The sequence below is a fragment of the Meriones unguiculatus genome, chromosome 16 (genome assembly GCF_030254825.1).
Source record: "Meriones unguiculatus strain TT.TT164.6M chromosome 16, Bangor_MerUng_6.1, whole genome shotgun sequence".
Taxonomy (NCBI): domain Eukaryota; kingdom Metazoa; phylum Chordata; class Mammalia; order Rodentia; family Muridae; genus Meriones; species Meriones unguiculatus.
In genome coordinates, this window is record NC_083363.1 from 45980227 (window position 1) to 45998862 (window position 18636).

At 37.8% G+C, this 18636-nt stretch overlaps 1 protein-coding gene across 50 annotated transcripts in view; it reads right to left on the reverse strand.

The window, feature by feature from the left end:
• Positions 1-18636, reverse strand: part of Rims1 (regulating synaptic membrane exocytosis 1) — a 479343-nt gene that overhangs the window by 133686 nt on the left and 327021 nt on the right. For 44 of the 50 annotated variants that reach the window (XM_060369758.1, XM_060369788.1, XM_060369787.1 and 41 more), the window contains 9 exons: positions 16590-16702; positions 15056-15186; positions 13744-13915; positions 13487-13640; positions 12469-12540; positions 7663-7819; positions 6873-6998; positions 5226-5288; positions 1330-1419 (listed from right to left, as the gene is read on the reverse strand). In XM_060369758.1, the coding sequence (XP_060225741.1) occupies positions 1330-1419; positions 5226-5288; positions 6873-6998; positions 7663-7819; positions 12469-12540; positions 13487-13640; positions 13744-13915; positions 15056-15186; positions 16590-16702 (1078 nt within the window). The remainder of the gene's footprint in view (positions 1-1329; positions 1420-5225; positions 5289-6872; positions 6999-7662; positions 7820-12468; positions 12541-13486; positions 13641-13743; positions 13916-15055; positions 15187-16589; positions 16703-18636) is intronic. The other 6 variants (XM_060369764.1, XM_060369789.1, XM_060369754.1 and 3 more) reach the window with 1 other exon arrangement.

Sequence of the window (18636 nt, forward strand, 5' to 3'; positions counted from 1 at the left end):
AGGTTGAAATTTGCTTTGACTTTTTAGTATGGCTAAGAAATTTAAAAGCACACACATGGCTACACCGATACTTTTCTCAGGGAGCATTAATCTAAATATTAAAAAAATTCAGGGTAGTGTTACAGTCAGAAACTTCCACTAACCTGATAATTCCACCCTTATTTCAAAATTTATCAGAAGTAAAAAGAAATGATAATATAAAAGCTAAAAAAATATTGATGATATCTGTAGTTATTTTGAGGGTAAGATGATATATGACAAAATAAATAGTAATTCTATTTCAGCTATGATTTTAGAATAGTCTACAGTTGTTTCCACTAAAAGTGATAAAAAACCTAATGTAAGAAATACAATATAAATTAATGTAATTTTTCTTCTTGTAAATTTTTTTACCTATTGGTAATGCAAAAAAGTCTGTAGTATAATCTTCTGAAGACTGTTGTTTATTTCCAAGAAATAACCATCTCACAGGCTACAAAGATTACAAAGGAGTGTAACAATCTCTGAAGAGGGCTATGCTACTACCACCAAATATTTTTCTTTATGGTTTGCAGAAGTCATTTCTAAACTTCCTGTGAATGACATCTAACGTAAGAAAGACAGAAATTATTAACTATCAGCTACAACTAAGTTTAGGGAAATACAAAGCTCCATAGCATGGAAGCAATCCTTTTATTCACAGAAAAAAGTATAATACGCTATTACTCACTGTATCTAGACTGGAGTTCATACTTATCAATCAATCATATAAGAGTTTTAACAGAAATTATCTATGTGTCTGCATGTTACAGGTATTTACTTTTGTAAAGTCTCAGGAAATCTTTGATGTTGTTATTTTACAAAATAACATAATTTCTATAGAAAGTAGGTTAATTAACAAGTCAAAAAGTGGTCTATAGTTTATGTCTATAGAATTTTTATTTTGAGTTTATGAAAGATTACTGTGAGATCTGTGACTATTATTTAATCAGTACAATGAGTAGGGAGGCAATAAATAACTCAGTAAGCCGTGATCTTATCAGCATACCGAAGGCTCCTTGAGGCAGAGATGACCGAACAGCAACAAAAAAAGCGGCAGCCAGAAGCATTTACAAGTTACGCCAGACCATTCGCAACAACATTCATAGAAATATGCATATGTGTGCTTCACACATATCCACATACACATATCCCTACACATATGAGCACTATGAGAAGGAAATGTGGACAGCAGGAAAGTGGGCATAAGTGGATAAATCTGCGAGACTCACATGAAACGAAACAGAGTGATTGAAAAATTAAAAGTCACCATACAAATGATAAGAAATTCAGAAAGTCTTTATTTTATACCTTTCTCGTTCTGGTGAATGCAAACTAGTGTCTGGTCTCAAGCAGTTTGTACTAGCACTCCTAGCCCTGTCAAGGGAGGGCTGCAGTTCACTAGTGCCAGTGCATTACATCCAGGGGGAGAAGAGAAAGACAAAGGAAAGAAAGGAAGACCACGTTAGAGAGGAAAGCATAAAATAATGTTCCTTTTACACAGAAGGTCGAATCACTGTGATTCAGGTCATAAGGGTGTGAGAGAGCCACAAGATGACAGTGTAAACTTTTGTTTAGAAACTAAACAAATATTATGCTTAAATCATGTTGCATAATTTTTCTTTTTTTTAAAAAAGAGTCTTGGACTGAAATATGACACTATATCACACCTACTTATGAAAACAAAGCAAAAAAAAAAAAAAAAAACTGGATACAAGAAGCATTTAAAACAGAATGCCTAAAACTTCATTACCAAGGACAGATGCCACACCAAAACAAAATGAAGGACATCATAGGAGAAACAATCGTCAGCTCCACTCTTTTGCTTCACAGCACTAGACAAGGGGAGTGCAAGCCACCACTTCCTGAGGCTCTTCCCTATCAGAGGGCTCATCAGTAAATCTCAGCACTCTTGAGTTACAACAATCATGCTGATCGGGAATGTCCTGTCTAGTCACTGATCTGGTCTTAGAATGTGCAGGCAGGATTGTGCTTCACAAGTTCAAGTCACACAAATAAAAACAAAACGAAATCAATCACCATAATTACATTCAACAAGTAAAACAAGTAAATGAGAAGCAAGCAGAGTTCTGAGACTTCTGAACAGTATTTTGTTTGGACAGTTATTCCAGAATATGTGTTTAAAATTAATTCGGTTTTAGATAGCTTTAATGAAACACGGTTAACTGGGCAGTCAATTCAAAGTGTGAGGTAAATGATACGTAAGGATTTAATTTTTTTCTATTTGCTTGGCTGGGGTTGGGGATTAGTTTAAGCCGAGCTCATCGCCGTGGCTCTTACCTGTTGATCCACCGATAGTCGTTTTGCAATAAAGGCATCTTGGGTGGTAATGTTTTAGAGTGCCTAACAAGATCTCTGGAACATGGCAACACAAGGCGGGAAAACAGAAAAATATACATGAAATAAATTTCACTAAAACATTAAGAAACCGGGAGGCCTATAGATGGGTTAAAAAAAAAAGACTCAGTAAAAAGATTATTGCTAGTTTTCTCAGAGGAGTCACTGGAATTATTTCAAGGAACGCTCAGAGTTAATAAAATATGATGTAGTAAGTTATTTCATACTATTCAAAATTATAATTTGATCATCTAATGTGGGGAAGCATCTGATAAGTTTTATGAAGTGCAAACAAATGTTAGAGCAATATTAACCCCTAGTTAAATATTATATTTCCTGTGGGGAACAGAACAAACTTCAGTGTTAAAACTGAAAATCCACTAATTCATGTAATTTGGGAGTTAAAGTAAGACTAAAGAAAACACTGATGAAGGGACCTGATTAGAATCACAAGGAAGAAACAAGACCCAAATTTGCCATTTGTACAAAAGATATCATGTAGCTGGATTGTTCTATAAAGGACATGATAAATCCACTTAATTAATAGTTTTTCTTAATAATTGAATAATGTTCTAATTACAAAAATGCATCATCCATTTTAGTTGATATTAAAACAGGAGAAATGAAGAAAGATGCATGTACCAAAGTCACTAAATATTTAACAATTTCCCGGCATAATCATGTTTACAGTAAGGCGCACATAAGAGAAAATCCTTTGAAGCCTTAATTTAACAATATCTTAGGGTGCTTTTTTTAGTCATAGACTAAGGAAAACAATACTGAAAGAGAGTATTCAGCCTGCTTAAAGTTCTATTTTCTCTTTATCTCCTAGCTATGGGCAACTTATCTTTAATAACAGGTTCCCTTAAAAATTTCCGAAGAAATTGTTTCAAAAAAAACTTTTTTTCAGGGATGTTCCAATAAGGAGCTATAGGAAATAAAAAAACAAAATGGAAAACAGCATAAAATTTACTGTACAAACATCTTGGCATTGCAAGAAAATGATTGAAATCTGGGAAATTCAGGTCAAGACTCTGATCCCATTTTTCTATCAACAAAATGGAAGAAATAGCATCAATTTCAGAGGCTGCTGTGAGTCTTACATAGATGTCATTCATAACATTCTTATAAGGCAGGTACAGCATTTCTTGCATACTATAGCACTAGTAATAATTTGTGAGTTAAGTAGAAGGATGAACTTAGGATAAATAATTTGTTGGGAATTTAACCCTTGCTGTGCATCTGTACTTTTGGCTGTGAATGCTGGCATTCCAATATCTGTGAATGGATTACTCAATGGCTTGGTCTGCCTCAGATTAGCATTTGTCAGTTTCATCCACTATACATATGAAGACTACTACTCATAGCAAGAACTACAAAATCAAATGTAGAGTCTATTAAACAATAAGATATATGGAGTTTGGAGTTATTAGTTAAATATTTGTTTTAAGGATGAAATTATATTAAATGATGCAAGCCTTGATACTTCACCTTGAAATATACAAAATAAAGAAATAAAAATATGCACTTTTTATTTAGACTATTGGTACGCATCCGAGGCATTTTTTAGATACACACATTATAGAAAAGGATGTATGCATTTTTCCTTTGCTAAAAGTTGCAGTCACATAGGCAAAAAGAGAAGAAAACTCAAAGAGCTTGCAAACTATTCATGGTTATTTAGAAACATTTTCTAGAGTAAGCAGCTGACAAGCCTGGATGGTTTTAGCATAATACATGATTTAAGTTAAATTAAAGATATTTGTAATTTCTATTTTCTTTTTCATCAGTTGATATGTAGAATTAACATTTCCTCACTTTTCATGTGGCCTTACAGGATGAACTGGAGTCACTAGTCACCGGATAATTTTAGGTGTGTAAATTTTAAATAATTCTTGCCATGAGCACGTATTTGATTAGAACCACTTCTCCCACAGGAACACAGAGAATCCTGCACTTGTCTGTATTTCAGGTGTGGTGTTTGCAGTTCTGTCCTTTAGCCTTTCCAAATTATCACTTTATATGTGGGGGGAGTTTGTTTTTCCTTCACTCATTTACTACTTCTTGACATTGTGCTGACTTCAAACTACAATCTACTAGTAATCCCTAAAAAGGGTGACTTTTATCAGATTTGAAATTCAAGATACAGGCCAGACAGACAGCATCATGCTTTAAGGAAAGGAGTATCAGGTCCTCATTCTCCCAACCTCAGGGGTCCTGCACTGATGGGAAAGTTTGTTTCCTAGCATTTCTGAGCAGGTGTGTGTGGGAGGGTGGGGAGAGGGTTGTTAAAGAACCTGAAGCTAAGCCATTAAAAACTGAAAACATTTTAAAGAAAACAGACAGAATAACAGAACATAAATGACAGCAGGTTCCAAAAGGAAACATTTAAAAGGCTAAAGCAACAAAACCACAACCATGAAAATGGTAAACCTGCCGTGCACAGAAGATCAGAACCTTCATGACTAGACAGGTACTTCAGCGGAGAGGGTGAGCCCACAATGTGTATTTGCAATCTGATCTGTACAAACTAGCTCCTCGGCTTTAGGGACGAAAGAGCATTTCCAAAGAGGCTCACCAGTCCCTGGCTTCTTGAATACGCCGGTGTCAAACGGCTTGTTTTGAATCAGAGACGTCTCAGTTTTCGGCTAACTGCAATTCAATTGGACTTAACTTAATTGCAGAAACTCTGCCTTAACCTCCATATGAAATAATGTGATTTTTAATGTTGGGGGGGGGTGGAGGAGTGCTACTTGTAGTAAGACTACTACCAAGGGGGAGACGGAAGGGTGGCAGAATGGAAAGCGAGTCATCACACACAGTCAGCATCACCAAATCCCTGTATTTACCTGGTCCTGTGGAGGCACTCTGCACTTCGTCCTCGTTTTGCTCTGGGCAGCATGAGAAGCTCACTGCACAGACAGGATGGGTGGTGAGGGAAACGGATAAATCATGAGGCGTTAGATGACATGGGGTGTGCCAATGGTGCGCCAATGAAAACATGAGAAGGGAAGAAACCAGATCGTCTCTGCACTAGCAGATTTGTTTGAGAGGTTAAACAGAAATAAATAAATAAATAAGGAAATAAATAAATAAATAAATAAACGTGACAGCATTAAGGAATTCAAACAATAGAGTACGAACATTGCGGTCCAGGTCCTAGCTGTTGCTGACTTACTGCTTAGGGATTCAAAACAATTTCACAAAATACAGAGAAGAAAGAAAAAACAACTTTTCCCACCAAAAGGGAGAGGAACACTTCCCAAATACAGTCATCTCAGTAATTAAAATACAGAAGTTTGACCTTTCAGATACTAAAACAGAAACTAAAGGTTTTATTTCCTTTTTTAGCAATTTAATAACATGACCATTTCCTTGTAATTAGCAGCCACTGAGAATTTAATATCATATTATGTTTTTCTTAACTGGGATTTTTATTCTAAATAAGTACTTTTTCTATAGACAAATTATTTTAATTACATTGATTGCCTTGGCCATGTTGCCCTGTGCTTGCTGCCACCTCCCCACTGTTCAGTGATTCAGACAAATGTTGGCTACTCAGGGCTCACACATTCATTCACCTGAGCTTTATGAAATACTATTTCTTAGACCAATTCTGTCCCCCATTTCTGATTCACACTTGACAGGAAAGGCAGCACTTCCTGTAGTAACTTAAGATGCTCAGCTTGGGCTGTGTGTCCCTGAGTCCATCACATCTGTCATCCAACACCACTGTCCCTTCTCTACCACAGAACTTTACCCTTCTCGAAAAGGCCGGAAGAGAACATCTAAAAAGGTGGTTTTCATTCAACTTTAACACAGTTCCTGCATTTTGTTTAGGCCTAGCCAGTACACCCCCGTGGTTTCTTTGACAAGAATGTCTGTGGACATGAAGAAAAATGTGTTCATTATATAGATTCCGGTTAACAGCTTCCACAAAATATCCATTCATCAACCGATGCAGAACTAATAATTTATATATCCGCATAACGCTCTATCTCCATATTTTCTATCTTACAGACATCCATGAGAAGACACTTGATTAAAAAAAAGTGGTCTATAACCACAACATTACTGAAGTTCTCACAGAGTCTGCAGTAGAAACAGCCTTTCAGATGACCATCACCAAAAACATTTCAATTAGATAAACAATGAAATCTTTATAATTATAAAAAAAAGCATTCCAAACATGTGACCCATGGAGAAAAATATTTAAAAATTGCTCATGTAGCCTTTCTTCCACAATTTAGTTCAGAATCTATGTCTATAAAACTTCATGACTAGGGAAGCAAAGACTCAAAAATACCAATATTACTATGTCCTTACTGAATATCTTCCAGAGTTGCCTAGGTGTAAGAAAATCAAGACCGCTGGAGAGGAGTTGCTTTGAATGATGCTGTAATTTAACTCATTCGCATATCATACTGCAGTATTTGCGTATATTAACCCAGAAAGAAGAAAGAGTGTGGTGGTGAGATTCTGCTTTAGTAAAGTACCTGTCTTGCTCTGATGAATACTGACTTTCCACATGTCTGGATCTGTGATCGACTGGGCTTCGGGAGGCATCGTGGTGTCGGGTTGGAGAACGTGACCTTCGTGTTGGATGAATTTCATCTAAGCTCCTAAAATGTTCCACAAAATTTCATGTGACAAAGTATATGGTTTTCCCCAAACAATCAACACACCAAGAGGAAAGGAACAGGATGAAACTGGCTAACACATGGCCTGGGTTAAAAGTGTTGACATCACACCCAAACCACTGTACTGAGAGAACACATTCTCTCTCTCTCTCACCTATGCTGCCTTTCACAACTTTGTTTTGTATCTAGATAAAAAATTATGACTTTCATCCACATAATTTCAGCTCCAGAATTATCTACAGAGTTAGAAATAGAACATACACTCATACACATATACACAGACACACAGAGAGAATGAGAGAGAGAAGGGGAGAGAGAGAAAGAGAGAGAGAAGGAGAGAAAAGCAGAAAGGAGGGGAAATACGTTCATTCAGCATTTAAACTGGCTCTAAGAGATAATACTAAATCTCCTTAAATATATATTCTCCTTTCAGGAAACTGTAGTTTTGTTTTGCTACCCCCGCCCCCCACCCACCTAGTGCTGAGCTTTTTGAACCCCTGTGAGACAAGGACTCTGTTAACAAATGACGAAACTGCTCTAACTTGACTGGCTAAATCACCATTCCATTGCAGCTACTGATCCGCGGTAAAACACACTGTAACATGAGAAAACGCTGGGGAGAGCGTGAAGCCTGCTCCAGACCTACCTCTGTAATGGCACATTTGGTAAACGTGAACGCGGCCTCCCCTGATCATCGCCGCGATGAGGAGACACTGAGCGCGAGCGGTGATGGGTGGTTCTTTGCTGCTCCGGCACTGTTAATGTTGCGGCTCTACCTTCTCTAGCACTACATCTATAACCCACTGACGAGAGTATACAAACAAAAGCTGTTAGTGCTTTTTATGAGAAAAAGGAACAACACAGACATGATGAAATTATATTGAAGCAGCCATCAACCTCTAATGTTAAGTGCCATGCATTCAGTATAGTCTTACCTCCCAAAGCTTTACATATACAAACAGGAAGTGTAAGGTAAAACATGCAGAAAAACACGTTACAGTTAGGCTCAAAGCTACCATGGAGATACTAGACAATAACATGACAGTCTATGCCTCAGACATTAGGATGAGCTGGGGGACGACTTTAATTTAAAGAATGAATGAGTTAGTGACTTTTTAGCAACACAGATCAAGCAGCAAGAGAACTATAGTTAATATACAAGTCAATGATTTGAAATCTGCTGTTTCTTTAAATTTCATTAATTTGAATCGTTCCATCTTTGTGTGTGTGTGTGTGTGTGTGTGTGTGTGTGTGTATGTGTGTGTGTGTGTGTACGTTTAGGCAGCCTCTCATACATGACTATGCGTATGCATGTAGAGCTCAGAGGTCATACGGAAGGATCTTTCTCTACTGTTTCACCTTTCTGAGAAAAAGTCTGTCACTCATTCTGGAGACCACCTGTTCTGTTTGGCTACCTGGCCAGTGAGCTCCAGGGACCCTCTTGTCTCCACTTTCACAGCATTAGGTTCAAAAGGCACATGCCCCCCTAGGCTTGTGCTGCAAACATTATCGACTTAGTCATCACTCCTCCAAACCCTGAACTGTTCTTCCAAAGGATAAACCGCTCAGTTGGATTCCAAAGGCAGTCATTACAAAAGTGTTCTAGCCATTTTAATGGAAAATCCAAGCATCCCATATTCTTTTTAAAGAACAAAGAAGGGCGGTTATGTTCAACTAGTACAAACACTGGTGGTGACTTTTGCAAGAAATACACACAAATTTCAAAAGAAGCGTATGAGCGAAGATCATGATGATAATGAAGCAGGAAAAAAAAAGTAACAATGTGAAATCATCAAATCTCTCCAGAAGTCTAAAACTATCCCTCCATTTATGGTCGTGAAACATCATTAAATTAATATGGTTAAAATAACTGCACAAAACCCAACTGTAATGGTCTTGAAATAAAAATGTGCTTGTGTCATTTCTGATTTCATTTAGAGAAAAAGTAATTTAAAATCCATAGCAACAGCTCAAAGTTTAAAAGTGGTGTTTTTATGTTTTTATAGCTGTCGTTAATTTTCATTAGTGCAAGGAAAATAGAAAACAGTGTGTGGTTAAAGGAAGTGGTACTACCACTTACAACTACATAAAATCATGGAGACAGTAGCCAACCAGGAAAATGAATCATGTTTTGTTTTGCTTTTATTTGGCAGCTCTTAGAGACTTAAAAAATATGTCAACATACATCAATAGTAAAAGCAAGTGGATAATTAGCCAACAGCTTAGGCTGATGTGACTGTAGGATCTGTCAGTAAATTTAAGGCATAAAGAAGATCTTGAAGGAAAAGCAATTTGTCAATATTCAGACCGCTTTGACCAGCCTGAAATGAACCTATAGTGACAATATTATAACCTTAATGGTTAACTTACAAATGTATATTTTCATTTATGGTCCTGAATCAAGATTGTGAAGATCTCAACATTTCAGTGATGGCCACGGCATAAAAATTGGGTCTTTATGAAAATAAATAGTGATGTTGTGTTTGAAAAGAACACATACTTTTTACTGAGTTATTGGTGTTATGTATCTTAAATATTTGTGGTTTCATCAGAAAGGGCTTTCAATAGAAAAGAAACAAGTATAATCTCAAAGCTTCATAGATACCAAGTGTTTTTAGTAATTTTCTCTTAGGAGTGAGAAATGAGTTGTGACTTACACAGAGAGTATACTGAAGGTAATATACACAATTTTAGTGAATGAAAGTCATTACTATGTACTGTGTTCCTGTAACAAAGTTTAAAAAAGTCATATACTATGTATCCACTTACATTAATAATTACCTCTAGCATTAATTATTTATAATTTAATTATATTATAGCTGTTTTCATTATATAAATATAAAAATACAGTTTAATTTTATGCTACTTTGTCTGTATTTTTTGATTATTTGATTTTCCAGATTTTAATCATTATTAACAGCATGCAGTCTGCCTTAAGTCATGAGTTCGAAGGGGCAATTCTTTAACTGGTGTCCTATTTTTTTTTCAGTTATAAATTAGAGATCCTTGTCCTCATTTCCTAAATTTACTGATATCCTCCAAAAGTAGAAGGTGTCACCCGTTTAATAATAGCATTTTGTATATGGGTTTCATTCTTCTTGGCTGACACTAAATCTTTTAGCTAACCACGGGAATAATTGCTGTAAAGTGTCTGCTTGTGATAATTATGAAATATAGGAGGGATGAGGAAGCAGGAGCCTCAGCTCTTGCAGAATGCTGTGAAGGAAGCGTCCTCAGACCATCTACAACCGGCAACTTCATTCAGTCTTCGTACAGCATGCTAGAAATGCAAGTTCTGTATCAGGATGAGGATGAATTTGCGTTCATTAACGTAATCCCTCGCTCCATATCCCCTTATTCGTATTTTATCAGAGCCTTGTCTCTCCTATACCTAAAACCATTATGTGTATTAATGCATAATATATGTATCTTTGCTGAATTATATTTGTCCTGTGTATCTTTAAATGGTCCCTATATCTGTGTATCAGACCAAGAAAGTAGATGTCTGGAATTTGAAAGGAATTGCGTGAGTCTGTTCATTAGTTAATAAAGTTAGATCTGTAACATAACTTATTACTCATCAGTTATATAAATTATTATCTCTCAAGTTTTGGTTATTTAATTTACAGTGCTGAATACAATGAAATGATACATGAAGCAACAATTTAAGCATTGTTTCTTTTTTAAAATCATATGTTTATCAAACATTAGAACAACTACTATATTGAGGATCAAATAAATGTTTATAATTCAGAGTTTTAAAAGTGATACCCAGGCAATACCCTCCTCACTAGTGGGTCCATAACCCATGCTGGCTTCTCAGAGAAAGAAAGAGAAGCTCACCAATTAAATAAGTTTTTAGTTGGTTATTTATTCATCTGCTAATGTCTCACTTTAAAAATGAAAAAGTTGCTCTCTTGGTCTTCTCTTCTTTTGCTCTCTTGGTCCTTTCTCTATCGGGGTCCCCCCCCTCTTTTTCTCCCCATCATGTCCTGCTCTCCCTTCCTTCCCTCTCTTCATATCCACCTCTTTTATAGAAAAAAAATGAAAAAGTTAAATACAACCTGATTAACACCCACAATATCAAACGCTACTTACATAAGTTGGTAATAACATTAAGGCTGATCGATACTGTTAATTCTTTGATTACTTTCTTAGCAGCAATGATCTCATTCCCATCAGTTCAAATGTGGCAAAAAAATTAAATCTATAAGCATTTTTTAGCAATTCGATTTCTCAAAATTTTGCAATTTCATATTCTATGAAAGACTCTGATAAGAACGTGTGTAATTACTATGGTCCTTTAAGAATAAAAACAGCAAATAGATAATGTTATCCGTTATTGTGCAGATACCTCTCTTATAGTCAAACCCAGCTCGTAGCACTGTTTGGTTTAATTATATTTGCTACTCTTTATACATAAGCACTTTCTCTGGATGACAGATAAGAAATACATGATTTGAGAAAAATTCTCTGTATTTTAATCTTATTTTGAATGAACTTCATCCTTTCAAAAAATAAAAATAAAACAGTCAAATCTCTCACTAGTGCTGATTCTATGAATCTTCCTAAAGCCTGGTCCTTATGTTACGTGCATCCCCTGTGCAGACATTACGTAGACGAAGGGCCCACATGTCTATACTGTTCTAATGAAGTGCTTTTAATTAGCCACATTTACATATTCCAGAATGTCTCTTTTCATTCTCACTTGAACATTTATTTCCCCTTCACTAGTTAAGCAAAGGGAATCAGACTGGGCCGATGGAAAGGATGTGTTTCCTGATTTTATGTTCTTTTCTGACCACTCTCATGGGAAGATGTAAGTCTAAACTTTAAGTGTCACAAAAAATTGGCAACTTATACAAAGACAGGAACACACACAGATCAAAGGAATATTGACTCTTCTGGAGAGCGTTGTCTTACTCCAAAACATGCGCACAAACTAGGTGTAACTAAGAGAGCACACCACAGAAGCGTGAGGGGCTACGGCCAGGCCACATGCAATGTTAAACCCTGCCATGCACCTTTCTCAGTATATTCCATGGAAGGCTATGGTATTTTGAGAAACAGGGGGGAAGGAAAATCATAGAAATACAGTATAAAACACAGGAGAATGGAATCGGATGTAATAAAATTAACAGTATCCTTTCAAAATGATGTCCACATTTCCACTCATGCTCAGAGCTTCGTGAAATAGTGATTTTGGGTTTAACCTACTTAGGCACACTTCCAAGAGAGAGCCTGACTGTATCAAGTAAATGGGGAGGTGAATTCAGAGATGCTAGTCCATTTTAGACATTAACAATTTGAGACACAAGTCACCATGGAATAACATAATACTGATGTTTCTGCGCTAAGGACTTCCTCCAGTTCAGTGTCCTGAAGGAGCCTGGAAGTGAGCAGCGGAAACAAGCAGAGACAGGGAGGCGGAGCCATGCTCTTCACCACGCACCTGGAGGCACTACTCCAATACCATCATCAACCTCAAAATCTGAGATGTCACTATCACTGATTCGCTGAGATCCTGCACAACAGTAAGGCAAACAGATACCTCCGTGTCGACTTGGTTTAAGACATGCAAAGGACATTGTTGCACAAGAATAATTCAAAATAAACACTGGTCTGATTTTTTTTCTTCTAGAAATGTGTTTGTTTCAGAAAGATAAATTTTTTTTTTTCAGATTCTTTTTTCCCAGAGAAAATTACACGGAAAGGCTTTGATGGAATAATACTTGACTTATGCCCTCTTTGTTTTAAATGCTGATGGGAACAGGGCCAGGCTGAAGCGACAGGTTCAAAGGCCTACCTTGGCAGCCATGTGGCATGCTCAGGGTGTTTTATAAGCCCATTATTAAAGTACATGTTTGTTAAGCCGTAATACTGATGACTATTAACCTGGGTAAATTATCAGTCAGGGAAAACACTGACATGTGTCACTCAATGAAAAGGCAAAAATTTGAATTCAGAGCATCAAGACAATGTTTCTAAGTTTTCATCTGTTGGAGAACACATTTACTGATAATTAAAAAAAAAAAAAATATATATATATATATATATATATATATATAAATTACACGGAAAAGGAATTTCCTAATGGTCACATGAATAGTAATATATTTAAAACGTCATGGTTTAAAATATATATATTTCTTATCACTAAGATTAAAATACCCTAGAAATGGTAAAGCAATCGTGACCTTTGTGAATATTGTAGCAGCCCATTACTAACGAGAGAAATCATTGCATCAGTTAGGCCCTTGATGACACAAGTAATGTGCCTGGCTGGGCTGCAACTGGGAGAATTTTAGCTTTCATCGATTACTCTTTTATGCCAGATATTATATTATTTTGCTGTGAAATAGATTTAAAAAAAAAAACGGTTGGCTGAATCTCGTTTAGAGAGACGAACACTTTTTCCACGAGTGTCCGTCGGTAAGGACCCTCCACTAAGCGAATGGAAGGGGACGTACTTTGCAGCTTTTTGCTGGAGCTCTCTCCGTGAACGTGCCGCCGCGGCATGAACGGTGATGGCTGAGGCAGAGGTAGTGAAGATTCGTCATGCGTCTGGAGTTTATACCAGTGGGGCTCGTCGTCCAGAAGCGCCGTTTCCAACTCTATGAGGATCTGGAAAGGGAGTTGGCGAGTGAGACACGACCCGTGAGGGCCCGCGACCAACGCACGAGGCGAAAGCCAGGGCGAGCCTCCGACCCCGCCCTCGGCACATCACCTCTCCGAGAAACTCGCTCTCTTCGTCCTGCACCCGCGGCTGATCCCACACGGTGATTTCCAGCATCCGCTCCCGGAAATCTCTACGATGGACGTGCGAGTAGACAAACGTTTGATTCCATTTGGGCTCCAGGAGCTTCTTGACCGTCTTGGTCCTCCTTTTACTTTTGTCGCTGGAAAACAGAGTTGTTCCCAAGTGAGGCAGGGAAAGTGCGGGCAGGCCGCCCTCTGCTGCCGCTCCGTGCAGCTTCACTCGGCCTTTCTGCCTCTGCTCCCGCCCCTTCCCGTGGTCAGGGCTGTTCTTCGACAGCTTCACACACGCGCCTAGCGTCACCCCCACACTCCCCGTGAACCTTCCTACCCTGTTCCCTACTGGAGCTTCTCTGAGATTAGTGACTTTTTGTTTTACAGCCGACTGAGTGTAGCCAGAGCTGTCGGTGTGCCCGCTGACTTGGGCTCCCTGAGGAGTAGGGTCCCTGAGCCCCTCCTCAATCCACTCCATGCCTGATTGCTGAAGGACAGCGTCCTGCCCCTTGTGTGTGTGCGTGAGTGCTTGTGTGAGTTCGTGTGTATATGTGTGTGAGTGCATGTGTATGAGTGTGTGTGTGTGTGCGTGTGTGTGTGTGCATACATGCACTTGTGTAGCTCCAGTGAGAGCAAACTCGACTGTTGTTCTGTCTCCTCCAGAAGCAGAGTTTTACATCACGCCTACCATTGTTTTCTTTCACATTCTTTCCATTTTTCCTTCTTCCACAGTGTTCCGTGAGCCTCAGAGGGGGCGCTATCGACGCCCTCTCTAGGGCAGCACTTGCAAAGCTGTCACTGATTGTCAGTGCTTTGAGGTGAGGTTCAAACCCAGCGCTTCATACCGGCTAGGTGAGTGCTCTGACCCTGCGCACATGCCCACCCCATCCTGGTACTGTTTACCTTCTAACATCAAAATCTAAATAATATTAAATTAATATTTAATTAATTAATATTAAATGTGCTTATTAATATTAAAGTACAACATTAATGTTTTTCTTAATTAATATTGCTTAATATCACTGATTTCAGTTACAAATGCAAGCAGTGGTCCCGACTGTAGATACCTACAAAAGGACATTTTTCATGAAGCGCCTCTACGAATTGACATATTTAAAAGTACCATACTGTTTTCAAGTAGAAGGCCTGAGACATTGTCTTATGGAATAATGAAGTCTCATCCCCTAGAGAGAATTGGTTATTACATTTAGAAAGTATGTCCCAGAAAGGAAACTCTGCCTCTCCCATGAATACAGAATCTAGTCAGCTTTTCAGAAAACGTGTACTACCTTCTATCGGGAAGAAAATACATTTTTACATAGGGGTTCCTGGGACGCCCGTCTACTCTAGGGGGTAGCTCTGTTGCTTGTAGGACATTTACAATCAGCTGATGCCCCACTTTATCGTACCACAGCTTCACCTAGGAGAGAGTCAGAAAAACAATTTATCAAATTCCGGAGGTAATACGATTTTTAAATAAAATAGCAGAATTTTGTTTAAAGGGTGATGTTTTCACTTTAAGCACAATAGAATTACAGTGACTGGAAGCCATAAGCATCAAGAAGTTAACTTTTCTCCTTATGAAGAACTTTATGTCTAACTCACAATGGGCCAATCTGCAGTATCACTTAAGTATTACATCTTAAGCTATGAAAATACAACTAATCCTTTTTTTTTTTTTTTAATTCTGGGAATAGTAAAGTCATTGTTATATTTTTTTTATACCAAATGCAATAATTGGTGATCATCACTTGCTTTATTTTAGGCCCATCGTAAGTACTTTCTATGCCAGGTAGTGGTGGAACACACTTTTTATCCCAGCATTTGGGACAGAGGCGAGCAGATCTCAGAGTTTGAGGCTAGCCTAATTTAGAGAGTTAGCTCCAAATACCAATATTCATTTTTTTAATTAATTACAGTTTAATCACTTTGTAAATCACCTGTAGCCCCCTCCCTCATTCCCTAGCAATCCCACCCTCCTTCCCTCATCTCCTCCCTAGTCCACTGATAGGTAAGGTCCTCCTCTTCCCTCTGATCCTAGCTTACCAGGTCTCATTGGGACTGGCTTCATTGTCTTCTTCTGTGGTCTTGTAAGGCTGCTCCCTCCACCCCATCAGGGGGAGGTGGTCAAAGAGCCAGCCATTGAGTTCATGTCAGAGACAGTCCCTGTTCCCCTTACTAGGGAACCCACTTGGACACTGAGCTGCCATCGGCTACATCTGTACAGAGGTTCTAGGTTATCTTCATGCATGGTCCTGGGTTGGAGTATCTGGCCTAGAGGTCTTTTCTGAGAATGATACTCTGATTTTCATTTTTAATCTATGAGCTATTCATAACAGTTGGTCAGTTTATTTCTCCAGGGTTCCCCAAATTAGAGAGTAACCCCACAGGATAGCCCGGTCTGTGCTGTCTTTTCACAAACAAAATGTGCTAAGAAGTTAATGCTATTTTTAAAAGTTTAAGTTTCTCAGCTCCAGACTCATAAAATGGTTAAGAAAATAGAAAATGGATATATATATATATATACCGATTTACCCTGGAAAATACGTGTAACATACCAAAAGTATAAATATTTTCCCAAATGCTACCATTTACCAGTTAATGTTTAGAACACTCGTCACGGTGTAAATACATAGTAAAAAATTGTACATAAATATGTGTGAATGAAGAAAGTGATGAAGAAATACACAAAACAATGATGAAGTTGGTGATAGGATCAAATGACTATGCATTCACTGGAGGCTAAGGGAAACCAGGCGATTTTTAATGATGCATTCCAAGATCAAATCCTAGTGTCATTAACTGTGTATAAAAAGTACATACGGAGAGTTGCCCTGGTAGGACTTGTGGGGCATCTTTCAGAGCTCCAGGGCTGGTTGGAGAAATAACAGAAATGGCAGGCCTTTCCATCTTCTGGGATTCAAAGGAACTTGAACCTGAAATGAGAATCAAAATGAACATTTGTTAATGCGAGGAATAAATTCTTGAACCAATTGGTAAATGTACCTGTAAAAAAAAAAAATCTTTGTAAAGAAAGCCATAACTAACACTATTGGCTGTACAATTTACTTGTCACTGGATAGTTTTAAAGACTTTTTTTAAATGTCTTCTTTGGTGATTTATATATTTTAAACGATATGATATTATATTCATTTGTTTTGACAACAAAGATATTACGCACATTTTTGAATGGCATTTCTCTTTATCGGCTCTGTCATAAATTACACCAATGAACAAGTTTTCTGAATTGGTGACAAGGAAGATTGTGCCTGTTGTGTTAATTAATGTGGCTAATGAGCCTTTGCTATTCAGTATGTACAGTGACTCACTAATATGCATGGATACAGAACATAATTTATGAGCCAGATTTAAATTCAGATGCCATTCTTTTATAGTAAGAGTATATCTCTTATACTTTATCTTAAAAATAAATGTCATAGACTCCTGAGGATACTATTTTTCCTTAACTCACTTCAGGTAATTTTCTTTGCTTTCATGTTGCTGTACCCAGGCACATGCAGAAAAATAGGATGCTATGAAATACAATCACCCTGTTAGGTCCTTGAATACACATTCATTCAAAACTCAGTAAGTGCTTCAGTGAGAAATACTGAGGCATCCCAAAAAAGGCTGTCAACACGGTTCTTTTCGACACTTTGTGAACAGAAGCTGTGTCAGCAAAGATGCAATGACTGGCTGACGACAACTGTGATGATGAGGAGTGATTGGAGCATTTCAGGTCCAAAAAGGTTATCTCCCTTTTCTTAAACCCCGGAACAGTCACTCCTTGCCCACTTCTGTGACAAAAACTAACATCCTGTGACTAACAGGTAAAAACCTTTGGCATCTAGCTTTAGGCAACACCAAAGGGAATAATACCTTCAGATAGCACCTTGACCTTATAGAAAAGCTTCCTCTATCTTGCTGTAACTGCCTCTCTGATTCATGACTTTCTTTGTTGTGTAAAAGCTATACAACTTCAGAAGCCTGCTTCCATGTTGGAACATGGAATTTGGAGTAACAGAAATCTGTGTTCCCAGGCCATGTTCATGCAAGGTGACTACAGAATCAACTATCTCCTATTCACTTTAAGAAGAGAGCTATGTCTTTTGTGTCAACAACTCCAAAGTGAGGTTTAAATGAAGCCATTGCACCATTTTTTTTTTTGTCCCCTGAAAAGGAGAATTTCAACTCCAAGAATTAAAACTATAAAACATAGTTTATCTTTTAGCAGGTTTCTTTAGCTTAACCCCACTAACCTTCTTAGGTTTTAAAATACTGTTGCTTGTGATAACACTGGCTTCTAAAAATAAATTATTTTCAATCTTGTCAAGACTCCTATCATTTATGGAACCTCCCCCCATGTATCTCTTGATACTGGTCATCAGAAAGCTCAAAGGCAAATCTGGGTCCAGCTCCAGTGGGTATGGGAACATGATGGAATGGGTTTTGTGTGGTAGCTTGGCCATTGGTTCTTTCTTCAGCATCATCATGTTCTTCTTTCCTTCTCATCGCTACTTTCCCTTAAATCAACTGAGTTTTATAGTCATATAAGCGGGAATTCTGTAATAATACGAAATAATACCTGGAGAATCAAATGCCATCTTTAGCTAAACACCAGTCATATCCAGATCATAAACAGAATTCCAACATCTGCAAGTATCCTTGTACACAATCTGATCTTATCTCATCCTGAGTGACTTCCTTCACTGCTATACACTAACAGCTGAGTCACACTACCATCCTACACCCATGGACTTGTAATAGCATATGGGACCCTCTTCTGTGATGGTATGACAATTATTTATTAATGTGTCTGGACTGTTCCTGAGACTGCTGCTTATCAATCAATCAATCAAGTATTCCAATA